We start from the raw sequence: 19006 nt of genomic DNA on the forward strand, positions 1-19006 counted from the left end.
TTCCCTTGGGTCATGATCTCGCGGTTCGTGGGTTCGAGCCCCGCGTCGGGCTCTGTGCTGACTGCCAGCTCAGAGCCTGGAGCCTGTTTCAGTCTGTGACGCCCTCTCTCCTCTGACCCTCCCCTGCTCACGCTCTCTCTCTCTCTCTCTCTCCTAGAAATAAATAAAAATATAAAAAAAAAAAAAAGAACTGTGTAGAGATAAACGTTACATTGTAGACAATTCATAGCGACGCACACAATTCTTGCATATAGACGTGTACATAAATTCTGTTCAGTGACGTTTCAGTACAACACCTGGGACAAGAGGACCCATCTCCCAGGTGGCCCTTCTGTTGCCATGTCTGGTGCTCTGGTGCGGATGGCGGCAAGACTGAACTCAGCTGCTGCTGTTGACCAGCGAACCTACCTGTGGTCTCTTAGTGGCTTGGGATTCTCGGAGCATCATAGCTGTGCAGCTGTGTCTCAGGAGAAATCATCCAGAGGTCAAGTAATCCAAGAGACCAAAGCAGAAGCTACAAGTGTCATTTTGACCGAGTCTCAGAATTCACGCATCATCACTTCCACCATATTTTATTGGTCACAAGAGAGTCAACCAAGATTCAAGTGGAGGGGAATTTGACCCCATTTCTTGGCCACAAGAATGTCCAATAATGACAGCCATCTTTCAAAACTTCCATGTCTTGGGGCGCCTGGGTGGCTCAGTCGGTTAAGCGTCCGACTTCAGCTCAGGTCATGATCTCACCCTTGGTGAGTCTGAGCCTCGCCGTCCAGCTCTGTGCTGACAGCTCAGAGCCTGGAGCCTGCTTCACATTCTGTCTCCCTCTCTCTGCCCTTCTCCTCCTCACACTCTGTGTCTCTCTCTCAAAAATAAATAAACATGAAAAAAAATTTTTTTAACCTCCACGTTTTTTGGAATCCTTGAATGTGTTTGACAGGTTAAAGTATAATTTTCTTCCAAAATTGTAATTAAGAATGTCCCAGAATCAGCTAAATACGCACTTTTCCTATCCAAGTATCGTGTCCAAAAATATTTGCCAAATGAGATATTTTCCCAGTTCAAGAAATATAAATTTCATTTCTGAGTTTGTATCATGTTTTACTTAATATTTTATCTTATGGCAACCAGGAATAATCCTACCATGTATAGTAAGTAGATGTGGTCAGCTCCAATATCTCAACACAATCTTTCTATAGGCTTTGCTCACTGGCGTCTCATTTGATTTCAATAAATCCGTGAGGTTCAAGAAAAATTTCTTTAGGTGCCAAAGATTCATGATGAATGAATCATGATTGTTAATCAGCTTTTAATAACTCTGACATCATTTCTGCTCATATTTGTTGCCAAAACTCATAATTTCTTTCCAACGTTTCCAGGTTAAATAACATTGAATCAACAACATATTGTTCCAACCCAGAGGTCATATCTAATCTAATTGTAAGTCAAATTAAATGCAAACAACTTAAAAAGTCCTCCATAAAAATTGTCTTGTCACTAATATCTGATATAACTAAAAGTGTTGGCAACTTAGATCAGCAATGTTATCAAGTTAAATCACAAAATTTATAGCAGACTATAATTATGTTAAAACATAGCTTCTCGGGGCGCCTGGGTGGCTTAGTCGGTTAAGCGTCTGACTTTCGCTCAGGTCATGATCTCGCAGTTCGTGGGTTCGGGCCCCGCGTCGGGCTCTGCTGACTGCCAGCTCAGAGCCTGGAGCCTGTTTCAGTCTGTGACTCCCTCTCTCTCTGACCCTCCCCTGCTCACGCTGTCTCTCTCTCTCTCCTGGAAATAAATAAAACATAAAAAAAAAAAAAATTTTTTTTTAAATAAATAAATAAAACATAGTTTCTCTATGCTTTGCAATAAGACAGATATGATGAGATATTATGGTTTACAGATCTTGCTCGATTTACAATGGGGTTACATCCTGATAAATCCGTCTTAAGTTGAACATAGAGTAAGTTGAAAATGCATCCAATACACCTAACCTACCGAGTACTATAACTTAGCCTACTCTGCCTTAAATGTGCTCAGGGGCACCTGGGTGGCTCAGTTAGTTAAGCGTCTGACTTCAGCATATATCATGATCTCACAGTCCATGGGTTTGAGCCCCGTGTTGGGATCTGTGCCAACAATTCAGAGCCTGGAGCCTGCTTAAGATTCTGTGTCTCCCTCTCTCTCTCTGCCCCTCCTGCTCACATTCTGTGTCTCGCTCTCAAAAATAAGATGGGCATTAAAAATTTTTTTTAATTTTTTAAGATCAAATTTAAAAGATAAAATTCAAATTTGAATCTCAGTTTCTACTGAATGCATGTCTTTTTGGCACCACCATAGTAAAAAAAAATTGAAATTGAACCATGGTAAGTCAATAGACCATAAATCTCATTATAAATTACGTGTCAAGTCTGCCATTTTTGCTGAGCTTTGCATATTTAATTAAATCGCATTTAAGTAANTAAATTAAAATTAAAAATTAAAATAAATAAATGTTAATCTGCTCAGAACACTTCCATTAGTGAAAAGTTGGGCAAAATCATCTAACACAAAGCCTATTTTGAAATAGAGTGCTGAGTACCTCATGTAACTTATTGAATGCTGTACTGAAAGTGAAAAACAGAATGTGCGTACGGGTACAGAGTGGTTATAAGTGAATGGAGTTTTTTGTCCTGATCTGGTGGCTGACTGGGGCTGTTAGCTACTCTGCTGGCAAACATCAGGAGAGAGGACCGCTGAGCACATCGTTAGCCTGGGAAGAGATCAAATTCACATCTGAAGCTCAGTTTCTGCTGAATGCGTGTCCCTCTGGCACCACCATAGTAAAAAAAATAGAAGTCTAAGCATGGTAAGTCAGGAGAACATAAATTTCATTATAAATTTCGTGTCAAGTCTGCCGTTTTTGCTAAGCTTTGCATATTTAATTAAATCACGTTGAAAAAAATCTTCATATTTAAGGTCCCGCATCTACTTTTTCCTTTTTTATAATGCAGCTCAAATAGAATCAAAGTTTTTACGAGTCAATATTTTTCTCGATATCCTTGTGTTTACACTTCTGGATCCAGCAGTCAAACTTGACATACCTCTATATTTTTCACATCATCTGTTTTCTTCTAATGATGGTAAAACAACCCAATATGAAAGCAATGTATTGTAGTTCAATTAAAATGCTATAGTAGTTAAAAACTGGGGAAAAAATGTCAGGTAATTTCCTTTCCAAAAAATACCCTGCTCGTTCATAAATGAGACTCGGTTAAGTCTTGACAATTTGCTGACCCAGATAAAACATCACAGTGCCTCACAACTGACTGCACATCCTATTAATATACAATTAAACTGTACAATGTTAACATCCCGATATAATGCGGATCAAGTTAACCATTTATCAGAAAGTTTAATGAGATGCCCAAAGCCAGCTACATAATTTGCAAGGCCCAGTGTAAAATGAAAAGGTGGCACCCGACCTGGCCATGGGTGGTTCAGTTGCCCCTTTCTAAGAGCCCACCCACCTCAATCCATGAGGGGAGGTGACCCCCGGTGGCGTGCGTGTGGCAGCAGTCATGGGGCAGGGGCAGAAATGGGGGAGCCAAGTGATCAGGGCACCAAGTGGTGGTGGGGAGTGGGCGACAGAGAACCCACCTCAGGGAAGCAGCGAAGTAGGATCACGCCTGAGCCCAGGCTCCAAGCCCCCAGTGCCTGCTCCACCGTCTCCTCTGACTTGATGTTCAAAACACAAATTCAAAGATGAAACTAAGGATTTCAAGACAGTGCCCACAAAGCGTTAAATCTGAAGCGTGGGATCCCTCAGAGTGGGATTCCCTGAACAGCCGCACTGGTCGCACCACCATGAAGCTGGTCCTGGTGATGCTGGTGAGCCAAATGGGCAGATAACCCATTCCTGGCCGGGACCCCGCACCACACGGCCAGTCCTCACCCAGCTGCGGGCTTTGCCTCGGGATGCAGAATATCTGATGTGCTCTCGTGTAATCTGTTTTTTATCTTTCTTTTCGGTCACGACCCATGTGTCATGGCTGAGTGCTCCCCTCTTTCAAGGCTTGTCCTCCCAAGGTGGAAGTGTCAGGGAGGCAGCCTAGTACAGCAGCAGGAATGTGCCAGCAATCAGACGGCCTTGGCCATCCCCTCTAACATTCCATGCCTTCGGTACCTCCCTTCATCTCTCTGGGCCTCTGCCTCCTTATTATGAAATTCCTCATGTTATACTATTGGCTTCCTTCTTATTAATTATTAACGAGAGGGTTAGACTAGGTGACCTCTAACATTTCCTCCAGCTCTGTTTCCAGAAGAAGGAGACAACACGAATCGGGGTTTGGCAAAAGGCGTTTGGCCTCTTGACTGTGTTGTCTTCATTTTTATTGGACTTGTTATAATCAATATACTTTGATTCATCAAAGCCATAGTTGAGCTGTTTGGTGCGATGTTGCTGCTGCGTAAAAGCCAAAAGAAAGGAGATGTGAGTAATGTGGATGTGTGTAGGCAAAGGAGGCCCTCATTTCCTTAAAGCCTAGCAGCAGATGGGTTAATTCCATGACCCCAAGACTTTAGAATAGCAATAATTAGTACCTGAGACAAGCTCTTTTATCTAACGTGCTCAAAGGGCTCTGTGGTCATTAACCCATTAATTCACCTGCCTCAAGCCATCAGGAGCTCAGGAAGAATGTCCTTAGAAGACAGGCATGCCAGAAATGGAGACACCAGCGCAGTGAGGAGTGGCCATGAGTAACTCGCTGGAAGGGGGAGGAGGGGGAAAGGTCAGCCAGACAGTTCTCTTGGAAGAATTTCACGAGAAATCCTCTGCTCTTCTGCAGACAGCAGTTTAACCACTCACAAGGCCCTCTGAGTGAATTCTCCTGGATGTCATGTTTCATCATCTGGAAAATCTCTTTACCCTTCAAGTAAACTTTAGATTAGCTTTTACAGCTTCCGATAAACCACAATGAGACCTAAAGCAAGTAGAGGACTCTCCCCCCTGGAATATTCTACTCTCAAAGCGGGGAGAAAATGACTCTTTAAAGTTGGAGAGTTCCTGAAGATAGAACACCACTTCAGAATGGATTTATCTGGAGTTTGTTAAGGTCTGGACTTGTTTGCAGGTGGTTTCCATTAAAAAGCGTCTGTTGGAAAACCACACTGCTAAAACCTACCTTCACAAGGCCCCAAATTCTATCATTAGACTCTTCCAGCTGAATAATCCACCCATCGCCCAGGGTTGCCAGGTGTTCTGGCAGAACCTGACCCCCCAAGCAGCTATGAATATAATCAAGGGGGTGAGGCCAATACAAAGAAAATAAATTAGTACATTTATTATGTATTACTATTTTTAGTTCATTGATTATTTATTTATTGAAAATTAATTGACACAAATAAAATGGGCAGAAAATATGGTTTCCCTAATTAGGAAGAGCACAGACCCAAAATGCCATGGAGTTCATGGTAGGAAGTGATCGGTGAGGGCTCCAGGGATGAAGGGGGTCAGAAAAGCTCACAGAGAAGATAAGAGATAAATCTGAGAGGTAGGGCAAGTGTTTGGCTTGGAAACAGGATCAGTGGACCTATAGTAAAAGGCAGTTCAGGCCATGGGCAACACCTAAGAGAAGGCAGTCAGACTGGAGCTTGTTTCTTTATGACATGGTGGGAAAACCAATCTGGTAAACCATAGGGCAGGAGACCAGAAAGAAATATGGTTGGACGAGAAAGATAGGGCCAGGTCACAGGGCTACTTGAAACCAGACTCACAAGGACTGACTTGGGGTCTTTGGAAGTCCTCTATCAAAATGCAAATATCCAATAAAAGAACCAAGGAGTAAATTGAGGGGTGTGGAGGTGCGGTCAGTAGAGGCTGGACAGCGTTCCATTATACACTGTCACAGGAGAAAAGGGATTTATGATACCAGTATTGGCTGGTAAACTCAACTGTGGGTTCCACCTTGCGCTCTGGGAGGCCCCAATGGAGCAAAACCCAGACCAAGTGTATCCTGATGGACCTGAGGAGAGGGAGGACAGAGGGAAATTACACCGAAGGCTTCAGCATTACCAGGAAGAGCTCGTCCAGGTAGGGGCCACACCTGATGGACAGCCACAGCCTGAGGAAAGACTTCCAATGGAGAGGGAGAAATAGCAGAGAAGACAAATTTCCCCTAATTCACAATTTTGCCAACTGCTGACCCTTTTAATGCACATAACCCTTCTTTATGGCCCAGTACAACTCTTATCCCTTCATTAAACGGATGTTCTCTTGGATCTCACAACCAAAATCAAGATGTGGGGAAGACTCCACATGGCTCTTTAGGGAGGAGGTCAGAAGGAGAATGAAGCGCACTCACATAAACCAACTGAGGGCTTCTTGTGGCTTCCTAAACACAGTGGAGCATATGGAGAGGAAGCAGTCTTGCCTCAGGTCACCTTCAGGACCCCCTAGGGCCAAGGCGCCTCAAGTTAGCAATAGAATTGAAAATAATTGTTCTCACCAAAGAAACCTCTGTAGATAAGTTGCCGTGAAACTGGAATAGGTGTGTCTTTCTGACCTTCCGGTTCTTTTTATAGGCACTGCAGGGACCTGAGTGAGGGCCTCTGGTCCTTCCGCCCATTTGGGGAGAGATTAAAGAAGCTGCGATTGTCTCCTTCTTACTCATTGGCAGTTACAACCTCGCAGCCACCACCACCTCAGCTTCCAGCGTGGACACAGAGAAGGTGAGTGGGAAAGAAAGGGCCATGCCCTTAGCTACAAACCCGGATTGCTCCAGCCATCTGGCTCGGGAATAACTGGAGGGGAATAAGCTAGAAGTATCCAGTTGCAAAGTTCTTTTTTCCTAAAGAATGTGTGGAATTTTTTTCCTAGACAGCCTTAGCAAAGACCTAGATTTTGGTGCTCAGGGGTCCAAAAGGTTAGATGAAGCAGGGACCACTCTGCATAATTCTTTGATGAACGAACAGTAGGTATTTAGCAATAACATGTGTTGGATTGACTCGAGTTGAAAGAAGGAACGGCCGTGAGAATTACTAGGAAAAATTATCTGTCCGTCTCCCTCAGGCGGTGCATCAATGTCTTGAACGATCCGATGATCCATTAATGTTGGCAGCGCTTGTTCTGGAGCCCAAATAACTGGAATCTCATTAACCATGCAAACGTTGCCACACGCCCCATTTTACGAAAAATATTCTGCCTCGGGTTTCAGAAAGCCTCGGTGTAAACAGACATGAAAAGGGATGAAGTATCTGGAAGTAGAGACTGTTCTGCTCTTCCCAGCGGGATGGAGCTAGGCGAGATTTTGGGGTTTGAGTTTGGGGATGTTCCATCTGGTCCATCCAGGTGTCTTCTTTTGGGAAGGAGAGACATTCTAGTGCCCAAATAGAACTACCCGACAGGCATTCTTTATGAGTGGATATAGTCGGAAATTTGTCTCATCTTTCTTCTGCAGGGAAACAGAAGTCCATTCTCGTGAGGTCCACCTACAAGTCACCATGTATGAGGACTGCGTCAAGTCCACTGAGGACTATTATTTCGTCTGTGACAACGAGGGGGCATGGAGCATTGTTCTAGAGTCCCTGGCAATAATTGGCCTAGTAGTTACAATTATACTACTCTTGGCATTTCTTTTCCTCATGCGAAGGGTTCAAGACTGCAGCCAGTGGAATGTCCTCCCCACGCAGGTCCTCTTCCTCCTGGGTGTGCTGGGCCTCTTTAGCCTCACTTTTGCCTTCATCACTCATTTCAATCAGCAGACTGCCCCCGTACGCTACTTTCTCTTTGGGGTTCTCTTCGCTCTCTGTTTCTCGTGCCTCTTGGCTCATGCCTCCAACCTGGTGAAGCTGGTCCGGGGCAGGGTCTCCTTCTCTTGGACGACAATTCTGTGCATTGCTGTTGGTGTCAGCTTGTTGCAGGTGATCGTTGCCATTGAGTACGTGACTCTCATGATGACCAGGGGTATGACGTTTGTGCACATGACACCCTGTCAGCTCAACGTGGACTTTGTGGTGCTCCTGGTCTATGTGCTCTTCCTGATGGCCCTCACATTCTTCGTCTCCAAAGCCACTTTCTGCGGCCCCTGTGAGAACTGGAAGCAACATGGAAGGCTCATCTTCGTCACTGTGCTCATCTCCATCATTATCTGGGTGGTGTGGATCTCCATGCTCCTGAGAGGCAACCCACAGCTCCAGCGGCAGCCCCAGTGGGATGACCCGGTCATCTGCATTGCCCTGGTCACCAACGCGTGGGTTTTCCTGCTGCTGTACATCATACCCGAGCTCTGCATCCTCTACAGATCGAGCAGGCAGAATTGCCCTTTACCAGCCAATGCCGGCCCAGCCCCAGCCTACCAATGCAGCTTCAGAGTGGAGAACCAGGAACCCTCACGAGGTACTTTCCCAGGGGATTCAGGGAGCAGGGAGGTGTCCCGGGGGAGAAACAGGAGAGCCATCGAGACATAGGAGGAACCAAGAGGGAACAATAAGAGAATGGCCACAATTCAGACGGGTGACTTACTACTTCCAAAATGGAGGTTAAGATACCTAGAATCAAGGTGAAGCTCTTATGAAGAATCAGTTCTTCCAAAATACAGAGATTTATGAGGGAGAGGCCAAGACAGAAATGAATCAAAGGCCCTAAGGAAAGAGGGTGTGGCTCTGACTGCTCACGCTGGGCAAAGAAAGGCACCCACTATAAAGTGAGTTAACTAGCCCCAAATTAGGCTTGGACCATGCAGTTGCATGACATATGATGCTAAGTCCAGATGTTTGGGCCGCAAGTGCAAAAGTCAATCCTGGCAACAGTGATTGACATTTTTTTTTTAAATTTAAGTCTTGAAGCTAATTGGCCCAAACATCATAATAAACTGATTCATAGGACTCATCACCTCATTAACATCATAAAGCCCAACAACTTCTAAATCTCTGCCTTTCAAACCATTCCCTGCTTGAAAGCCTTCAAAGTTTACAAAAAGCTACCGGAAGAGCCACTGAATCAGAATTCTAATAAAGGCTCCAGTGTGTAATTGTTAATAAAAATAAAGCAACTTGCTTATGTGACATTTTCATTAAAAATTTCTGGTCATATTTTGTTTTTATCTTTATGTAAGGCCAAGCCCCCTGTCTATACTTGGTTAATGAATAAAATATATTAACCACGACAACAAAAATGCTTGGACCCTAGCAACCTGATGGCTAGAGGCTAATTTTGGTTATCTAGAAATATGTCAAAACTCATTCATTCCCTTCTGAAACATCTGGCCCATTATTTATTACCCAATACCATAGTTTTATATCCATTTTTGTGTCTTAATAGGCATCTGATTCCTCACCATTTATTTCTAATGTGCAAAATTATGTTATTTTATACACTGTACGGCACACATAATGTTTACCAGGTTCAAAAAAATTAATAGAAGCCTTCCCTTTAAGTGCATACACTTTTTTGAGCTGTCGTCTATGGCTAATTACACATTCAAATTGAATCCAGTTCAGATAGATGCAGTCATTAATTCTTTTCAGTTCAGTTGCCCGAGAGTCGGAAATTGATGCTATACATCCTTCCTAGAACAGTTTTTCCTTGCTTGTTGATGGTGCATCATCAGATCACTAAGGTTTATGGCAGAATGGCAGAGTCAATCCCTGAAACTACTTCTTATAGTTCTCACCAGAAGATAAGATAGAACTTCTTGCGTTGTTTTATTGTTGTTGTATATTTCCAGGAAACAAACATCAAGAGAAAGAGAGAGAGGAGTTCTTAGAGTTGTATCCTACCCAACCATACTGGGGCTTGTCATGATCAAGAGCCCATACTCCAAAATCTAAGTGTCTCCAGTGTTCGAAGGAGCATTTGGTGGAAGAGGAAGGGCTTGGTACTATCCTTGTTACTAGAGCATGGTTAGAAAATCCATTTCTGAGCAGGAAATGCCTGCCAGTGACAGTCACTGTCAAAGCAGTTTGGTGTTTTGTTTGTTTATTTTTATTGTAGACAAAGAGAGAGCATGAGTGGGGGAGAGGGGCAGAGGGAAAGAGGAAGAGAGAGAGAGAGAGAGAGAGAGGGAGAGTCTTAAGCAGGCTCCACACTCAGCGCAGAGCCCAACACAGGGCTTGATCCCACGACTCTGGGATCATGACCTGAGTCAAAATCAAGAATCAGACACTCAACCAACCGAGCCACTCAGGTGCCCCCAGTTTGATGTTTTGCTAAAAAAGAATAATAATAATAATAAATCAGTAGTGTAGATTACTCCCCACATTGGGCCGAATAACCAGAAACTTAAACTTGGGCAACAGAATCAGAATTTGGGTCACCTGGGAAAAATACAAATATCAAAAATTAGAATAATAATTAAAACTCGGTACAAAATAGAAGATTCCACCAAGCTCAGAAAAACATAGCAATAGACACAAAGCAGGCAAGAGCCCTTAATATGTATTGTAGGTCATAAGTTAGCAATAGGAAAGCAGCTTACCACTGCCTTTGTTTCCCTTTGCTCAAGAAACACAGCGCTATATAAATAGACGTGTGGACAGCAAGAACAATCAGGCCGTTGTACTCGGCATCAGTCAGTCAGTCGCCAACAAGAATACCCATTCCAGTTCTGAGATCCACCAATGAGAAGTGTGGAGGGCTTGGGGAGGCTACGTGAAAACCAAAAAGATAATTAAAGCGTTATAACATCAGATCAATGTGGAAAGGTTAAGACAATGGAACAGAGAGTTGTTCTTAATGTGTCTTCCTCACAGACCATGCAAGTTCTCTCTCTAAATCTGTATACCAAAACATGACATTTTGTGCGAGTCCATGAGGCATGCATTTGTCACGAGACTCTCCTGATTAATACCGCCTGTAGCTGTGACTCCAATCACATAATTATTTGATTTACCACTGGGTTGTGGGACCAGAGCAATGCATCTGAAAGAAGAGTGAGACAAGAGGAGAGTAGCAGGGAATTTCACAAGTATGAAGACCTCTGTCCACGAGGCTGTTGTCTTGTTGTTTTCTGTCTCCAACTAAAGACGGTCTGTAGACATGAACTCAAACCAAAGCTCGAAGGGTTTAGATTAAATGTGAAAATAAGAGTTGGTAAACACTGAAATAGATCAGCAAAGGGGATTAAGGACTCTCTCCCTGGGAGCCTTTCAAAAGAAGATTAGGCTTTCTCTCTCTGAGTGGCTTATGAACTTAATTCCAAGATCTAAAAACATCCGGGTGGAGAATAAAAATGCATTCAGGCATGTTAGCACAGGACACCAAACAAATGGTTATAAATAGTCTTTGCCCTCTATTATAAGTGCATTCCTAGAAAGCTGTATATTGATTATATTTTTAAAAACCAACTGTCCTTTTAACTGAGAATTTTAAATGCAACATAATTTGTGAGGATCTTAAATGTAGAATATCAACCACCAAAATTTTTTTATGAAGGAAAAGCTCCTGTTATAATTATTGCTTACTTCATCCACTTTAGTTTACTTAGGGTATTGTTATATCAAGTTTTCTATAAGCAAGACTCATGTATATANTTTAATATTTATTTACTTAGAGAGAAAGGGAGAGAGAGAGAGAGCATGCACGCATGTGCACGAGTACAAGCAGGGGAGAGGCAGAGAAAAGGAGAGAGAAAATCCCAAGCAGGCTCCACACTGTCAGCACAGAGCCTGACTCAAGACTCCATCTCACAAACGAAACTGAAATTATGACCTGAGCCAAACTCAAAAGTCAGATGCCTAACCAACTGAGCCACCCAGGTGCCCCAAGACTCATGTATATTTTAAAGTATTACGTTATTGTGGGCCTTTTTTTCTGTTCGCTGTTTGAGGGTGTACAGACAAAGCTAGTATGATTCTTTTTGAAGGTCTTAAGATAAAAACAATGAGTCTATGCAGTGTAAAAGTGGTTCAATGACTATACAACGATGTGAACCAAGAGAATGTTCCTGCAAACATAAGTCCATTCATTGGGTTGTTTGCCTTATGGTAAATACCCGCTTTTGCTAGACAGCCCTTTTTGACAATTCTCAACACTTTTTTTTTCTTCAAGGCACCCCCTCTTCATAGGAGAAACCCAATTTCAGTGGTCCCAAGTGGTGTAATTTTGTTTGCTCTTTCCCAGGAACAACTCTCAGAACTGCTGTTTTATTGCCCTCAAGAGCTATAGGTTACAGAGAAAGTAGTGGTATAAAGTAGGGGAAAAGACAGTGAATCTGGGCAGAATTTGTCTGGCATGAGGACAGATAAGGCACAGGTCTGACATTCCTAAAGATCTAGGGAGTGTGAGATAATTGGGCAGCAGGAAGAATGCAGAATCTGAGTCTCCTAGCTTTGAGGCTCAGCTCAGCTTCCTGACAACTTTGAGACCAAACCAAGTTCCTCAACGTCTAGAAGCTCCTTCGGCAAATCCATGAATGACAACTAGTGCTGGAGAATTCTGGAGAAGGAGGCTTCTCTAATTTCTAGTCTAGTCTGATGAGAATGTTGGATGAATGCTGGTCACCAAGGAGCTGAGTGTGAAAGGAGTCTCATTATGCCTCAAGGGAGAAAGTTAAACCAAGAAGTCAGTTCATTCTGCCATGGAGGAGAGAAGAGCATTTCGTATTTCACAGGGTCCAACCCTCTAAAAGAATGCCAGTGGGAAGACAACGTCAGAGCGCCAGTTATGACCACACCACCAGCACCACCGTGGGTAATAATATGCAAAGTACAGCAATATGGTGTCTTCTATAATCATGTCCTATTCCAAGGGTCTTACGCATATTGAATGACTTAATCTTTAAGATAACCTTATGAAGGAGATTTGCTATTATGATCATCACTATTCTCCTTTTATTCCCATCGGGAAACAAAGGCAACTTTAAAAGGTTAAGAAACTTGGCCCTAGGTCACACAGCCAGCAAGTGAGAGAGCCCCTAAGTGTGAACACTGGACACACAGCTACGTCTGTGGCCATCAAACAACAGATATGCATCATGCAAGGGCCTGATAAACACAGCTCAAAAGTCTTGTTGAGGAAACTGACATTAAACAAATAACCATGCATGGGATTGTTCTATGGAAGCATGAAATTGTCTTCAGGGATCTTTTTTATTGTGTCTAGATTTTTAAGCTGAACCAAAGCTCGTAGAATGTTGAGCCAGAAGGGACTTCAGAGATGATCTAGTTAAGGCCTTTTATCTTACTGTTGAAGACCATGAGGTACACAATACTCAGTCAATACTCAGGGAGCAAAGACCTTGATCCACCACCAGCAGAGTGCTCTTTCTCTAGAAAGAGATGACCAGTCTGCACCCTCTTCAATTATTAAACACAGAATGTTCCTCTCCTGAACACACATATGCTATCCAGAGCCAACTTTCCTCTTAAGCTTTAAAGCACTCTTTTTTAAAATCATAGATTAAAAAAAAAAAAAAGCCTCAACTGAGAATTCCTTTCTAAACGGTCAAGAGCCTCTTTGCAAGCCCTTGAGTCTCTTCATAGCCCTCCTGTGTGGTTTCCACGTGAATCTCTGACACTAACCCAGCCCTTCCCTCCTTTGGCTTTCAGCCCGAGACAGTGATGGAGCTGAGGAGGATGTAGCATTAACTTCATATGGTACCCCCATTCAGCCGCAGGTAAATGTGCTCGTCTAAAATCACCGAGGAGGGACATAGCAAGCATACCTTCCTCAGGAGAGCTGTCAGGCTTCATTTCCGATGTCTTTCCTGACCTGAGAGAGGAGAGGCAGGGCAGGCTCCTCCCTACAAGCATGTGGCGCTTGAGTCATCCGGATATAATCCGTACCAGGACAGAGGAATAAAGGCAAATCACGCCTTTGTCTCTGCCCGAGCCCCCCCCAAATCCCCGGTGCCCCGCCACTAACAACGTACTCCGATATAGGTGAATGTCGCTGGAAAGAAAAGGCAGCTTGAAGGGTTCGTGTGAGGGTGAAGAGGGGTAAGGCCACGGACTTTTGCCTTGGGGACAACAGGGGATTGTAAATATGAATGAGGTCAGATCTGCTTTTAGTATCTATCAGTTGTTCCCCCGAGCCCCGCTGGCTGTCTCTCTGAGTCACTGTCTGGCTCCTGCAGCCCAGGCTGCCCCCAAGAACTGGGTTAGGCCTGTCAACATCATCACCGGATGGGTGTAACCCAATTTTAATCCTTTCGGACAAAAGCAGAGGGAACACTACTGAGGAGAATTGGAGGCAACTTGCATTTGTGTCATTGACGGCTTGAGGGCACACAAACGCAGGCAGCCAAAAATACCATACTGGACACAGTTCTTGTATTCCGATCCCCACAACCAAAATCTGAGGATGAAAGTCATGCTCAGATTGTTTGTTCGATGAACCATACAAGGCAATTGTAACTAGCTAATCCTAATCCTTCAGGGCTGTTATCTGAGACTTTGGCTTTTCCTGGAATGGCACACAGACCATATAGCTATATCGTTTGATGTCATTAACCCTCTAGAGGGCATTTACATGATTAGAAGATCTTTATTACCCTCTCCAAGAATTTCGTGGACCACTTCAATGTCCAGTGGTCAACTATTCAAGAATCTTGCAAAAAGATTCTTGTTACAGGCTAAAAGGGAAGATGGTAAAACAAAGTTCTGATGTGGGTAGCCTCAATATTTTTTTCTTTATTAACAAAGGACTGAATGAAGCTGAGATGGTATTTCGGACATAGCTCTGGAGAGTGACATCCCTTGTGTTGGCTCAAAAAGTTGACAATGACATTTCTTCTTTTCCAGACTGTTGATCCCGTACAAGAGTGTCTCATCCCACTGCCTAAATCAAGCCCCCAGCCAGATGCAGAAATATAAAGTCCATAGGAAACATGCATAGTGAAAACCCAGAAGATCATCCCAATGGAGCCTTGATGGGTTGCTGGGGAGCCCAGAGGCACGCTACCAACAAAGTGTGGCCTCATCCTTCCTTCCCTGTTTCCTAGCCCATTCCATCCATCATGGACACATCATCAGAAGACCACCCTCAAGCAATTACAATCTTGCTGGCCACCCTACCTTGATTACGTGTCTCTTTCTTCCTTTGTGCAATTGAAAGATTCCCTTCCTTAGCAATGCAAGAACAAATTGGCACCTCTTACTAAATGGGGCCAGAAGACCTTAGTCTGAAACAATCAGGACCATATAAACGTGGCAAAATATAGAGGTCCAGGGACGCCTGGGTGGCTCGGTTGGTTAAGCGTCTGGCTCTTGATTTCAGCTCCGACCAGGATCTTGCGGTTCATGAGATGGAGCCCCAGAATCAGGCTCTGCACTGACAGCCAGGGACCTACTTAGGATTCTCCCTCTCCCTCTTTCTCTGCTCCTCCCCAACTTTCTCTCTGAGGGAGAGAGAGAGGTCAGTAGCAACTTACTACTAGATTTCTCCTCTAGTCATTTTTTATAAAGGTCCCCTAAATATGATTAACCCAGAATTTGCAACAAAAATTATAGCAAAATCCTCAGGATCCCCACAACTGGGCATATTAAATAACACAGACATTTCATGGGCTTGCGAGCTGGCAGGCTTTCTCCCATGGTTTTGGCATCCCATGACAGCGAGTGTGGCGGCAGATGTGGCTGAGGTCAGTGACCCGCTTTGATGAACCACTAAGAGCAAAGGAAGAGCCACCCTAGTTGATGCTCATAAAGGATTTTAGGTGGTGCATATAAAAAACAGAGTCTGCCTGCCTTGATGTTTCTAGTGAACTGATGTCTCTGCATTAATTACTTTGACTTCATTCCTCCTGCAGCCCCACATCCTTCCCAATGGATACTTCTATTCTTTTTTTTTTTTTTTATTTCTAGGAGAGAGAGAGAGAGACAGNGATACTTCTATTCGTAATACCCATTTGTTGTACATAACAAGACCAGAGTCAGAGGTGTACCACCAGAAAACAGAACCTTAGAGAAATAGAAAGACTTGCCAACAGTCACACAGTAGTTGGTGGTGGGCCAGGTCTTCCGACTCACAGGCCATTCCTCTTCCCATTCTATACGGCTTCTCCATGCCAGTGTTTGTGTATGAACAAGTAAGGCATGGACCCCCTGAGAACCCAGTGTGATATCCCAGACCAGTGAGTGGTTGAGGGCCTCCTGTGTGAAAGCAATCTGAAAAACAGCTAGGACCCCATACATGAAAAAGAGCCTTTTTAATGAGCAATGTACAACGTGAATTACTCAGTATCACCAAGTGTTTCCTGAGCACCTGTTCTTGAATTGAGCCCTAAGCAGATAAGGCTCTGCTTTGGTGGAGCTTATGGTTCCAGTAAGGGAGATGACACAACACAGAGAACTTGAGGATCACAGCTCCCTCCTTTTACAGACAAGGAAAGGGACTTGGCCAGAATTATATGGCTTGCCAGTGGCAGAACTGACTAGAATCCAGATTCCCCGGCTCCTGTTCAAGTGCTCGCTCATTCTCTATGCAATGTTCCAACATTTCATGTATTTTTTCTGCCACACGCATATAGCTGGTCCTTCTTGAAATCTGTGCCCTGAGCAATGTTCTCAGAACAAACCAGGATGTAGGTGAACGACCAGAGAGTGTGACCTTCTGCCTTTATTGGTAATAAAAAATTGAGGGAAAATGTTTAAACATGAAGACTCTGACCTATTGATTAGGTGGCGTGCTACTTAACAAACCACATAAAGAACCCAACTCAAAGGGGAAAACAAGCCACAACCTTACATCTGCTCTGGAAGAAAACCATCACCACCTACCCTATCCTCATTATCCCCAAAGTGATGACAGTGACGTCTTCGACATAATTCTATCTTGTTTTGTTGTTTGGTTTGGTTTGGTTTGGCAGATGTTTCTGTTGAGTTAGAAACCCATTTTAATAATAAGCCCATTAAAACCATATATGGTGGCTAATATTGTTTCCCAAAATGTTTTTCTTAAAATTATTAGAAGTAAAATTGAACCTCTTTGTACCGAACTTTGGACTATCTGTTAGTTAGATTTGGGGGGTCGGGGTTTGGTGGGGCAAGTGTCTCATTCAGGCTGTTTCAGGAATGGAGATGTATTGTAAGGTTACATATGGAAGCAGGGAGACAAAACTCTCTGAAAACAGATATAGTCGCTCGGCCAGCTTTGTGGAAATGGAATATCGTGAGGCATTGGTGGGAGCTTGATGTCCCCACCCCGGCCCTGAAAATCCTCCTCAGCCACTTTGACAATTTCCCCACTGTCTCCTTTTGAGGTGTTTTTATGCATCCACCCACTATGGGCTGACTGGTTCTCTCCCCACGTATCATATTCAGATTCCTGAAAGGGAGTCGGAACCGTCCAGCTAATCATCATTGCTTCCGACTGGGAGCTCTTCAGAAATGGCCCTCCTCTTAATTTACAATCAGCTTCTGGACTGACAGCCCGTGGGTCTGGTACCCATCCTCGGTGCATCAGCTGTGCCTGCCTTTGTCACGTGGTTCAGACTTGGCCACATGTGTCGGCCCCCTCAGCGAGAAGCTGTGGGCAGGAAAGTCTCCTCCAGGCAGCAAGGCATAGCATACACCATGACTGACCCACACAGGAGAGATTCATCCAGAAAAAGATGATTTTTTGAAGTTAAAGAATATTTTAATGAAAGTACAATTTCATTTCTTTGAAGTTAATGCAGCAATTCACACAAAGCTAAAAACCCACAGCCTTCCAAGTCAAGACCCATGAGGAACCTCTTAAAACTATGTATGATTAGCATATTGTACTCAATTGCTCAACTCAACAAGTATTATATGAAGACTTAAACTTAATTTAGTTATATGTACCAGGTTGTATAATTTGAAAGCTGCTTATTCTCTTAAGCATTTTATTTTATTTTTTTTTTAATGTTTTTATTCATTTCTAGGAGATAGAGAGACAGCATGAGCAGGGGAGGGCCAGAGAGAGAGGGAGTCACAGACTGAAACAGGCTCCAGGCTCTGAGCTGGCAGTCAGCACAGAGCCCGACGCGGGGCTCGAACCCACGAACCGCGAGATCATGACCTAAGCGAAAGTCGGACGCTTAACCGACTAAGCCACCCAGGCGCCCCTATTCTCTTAAGCATTTTAGATAATCCTCCTCTGACTTTATTTACCCAGAAGAAAGGTATCGGCGAAAAACTTTGTTCTAAAATACCTCCCTGGTGTAATGAGGCTGGTTAGCTGAGTGAGACTATGATGCTAATAAAACACCTGTCTAGGAGAGTTAATACATCCTTTATCTTGATTTTTTCCTGACCTAAAGACCATCAAAGATTTGTTCCCCTCCCCATTAAATTTCATGCTCTCCCTATAAGCTTAAAAGGCCTTCTAGTTAGCATGCCTTATTTCAAACTGTGGTCTGATGAGGCTATAGTTCCCTCACTCTCCCTACATTATTCCTTCTTCTTTTCTTACTTCCTTTTTTATTATTACTTTTATTTATTTTTTAGAGAGAGAGAGCACAAGTGGGGAAAAGGGGTGGAGGGAGAGAGAGAGAGAATCTTAAGCACAGAGCCTAATGCAGGGCTCAATTTCATGACCCTGGGATCATGACCTGAGCCGAAACCAAGAGTCTGATGCTCAACAGACTGAGCCACCCAGGCGCCCCTTCTTCTCTCTTCTTTTAGACAGATGACCCCCTTTTCTAGGATTCTACCTACTTCATATGGGCCACATTCTGCCTTGTTATCCTCTATTTCTCTTTCCACAATCAGTTCCAAATCTACCTTTTCCCAGAAGCTTTCTCTGATGACATAAAGACCTAGGGTTGTCACATACCAAGCCCATAAGTTAGGGCAGAATGAGGTTCTCTTTTTGCCTCCAGCTCAGATGGTAAAGACGCTACTCCTTGGGTCAAGCCTCCTCATCTCTTTTATAAGCACACGATCAACGAGCAATAAACTAGAAAATCTATTTGTGCTTCCTTGGTACAAAAGCCTCTGTATTTTTCATAAGAAAAAGGCGCTTCTCAGTTAACATTCAACAGGGGCAGTCGTGAAGACCTTGACTTCTAAGAAGACACACTTGACATCTCAGATGTCTCCTTGGAGTCGTTTAAAATGTCCTGAGGGT

The 19006-nt window shown here is 43.7% G+C and overlaps 1 protein-coding gene across 3 annotated transcripts; it reads left to right on the top strand.

Moving 5' to 3' along the window:
* The first annotated feature begins 5336 nt into the window (after positions 1 to 5336).
* Positions 5337 to 14987, top strand: GPRC5D (G protein-coupled receptor class C group 5 member D). 3 transcript variants are annotated; one of them, XM_077756451.1, is made up of 4 exons: positions 5337 to 6705; positions 7434 to 8371; positions 13522 to 13589; positions 14716 to 14987. In XM_077756451.1, exons 2-4 carry the CDS (start codon positions 7477 to 7479, stop codon positions 14785 to 14787), a joined length of 1035 nt encoding a protein of 344 aa, XP_077612577.1. In that variant the 5' UTR covers positions 5337 to 6705; positions 7434 to 7476; the 3' UTR covers positions 14788 to 14987. The 3 variants fall into 3 exon arrangements, with proteins under 3 accessions (XP_077612577.1, XP_077612576.1, XP_077612578.1); XM_077756450.1 differs by having other exon boundaries at positions 5337 to 8371; XM_077756452.1 differs by lacking the exon at positions 13522 to 13589 and having other exon boundaries at positions 5337 to 8371; positions 14716 to 14802.
* Positions 14988 to 19006: the final 4019 nt, after the last annotated feature.

This window comes from Crocuta crocuta, unplaced genomic scaffold, assembly GCF_008692635.1.
Source record: "Crocuta crocuta isolate KB4526 unplaced genomic scaffold, BGI_CrCroc_1.0 scaffold262, whole genome shotgun sequence".
NCBI classification, from domain to species: Eukaryota; Metazoa; Chordata; class Mammalia; order Carnivora; family Hyaenidae; genus Crocuta; species Crocuta crocuta.

What these genes read in the sequence shown, in the direction of transcription:
- GPRC5D (XM_077756450.1), top strand. Translation starts at nt 7,390, where the DNA reads ATGAGTGGATATAGTCGGAAATTTGTCTCATCTTTCTTCTGCAGGGAA. An exon ending in GAACCAGGAACCCTCACGAG is followed by an intron (nt 8,372 to 13,521) that starts GTACTTTCCCAG and finishes TTTGGCTTTCAG; the next exon opens with CCCGAGACAGTGATGGAGCT. An exon ending in GTACCCCCATTCAGCCGCAG is followed by an intron (nt 13,590 to 14,715) that starts GTAAATGTGCTC and finishes CTTCTTTTCCAG; the next exon opens with ACTGTTGATCCCGTACAAGA.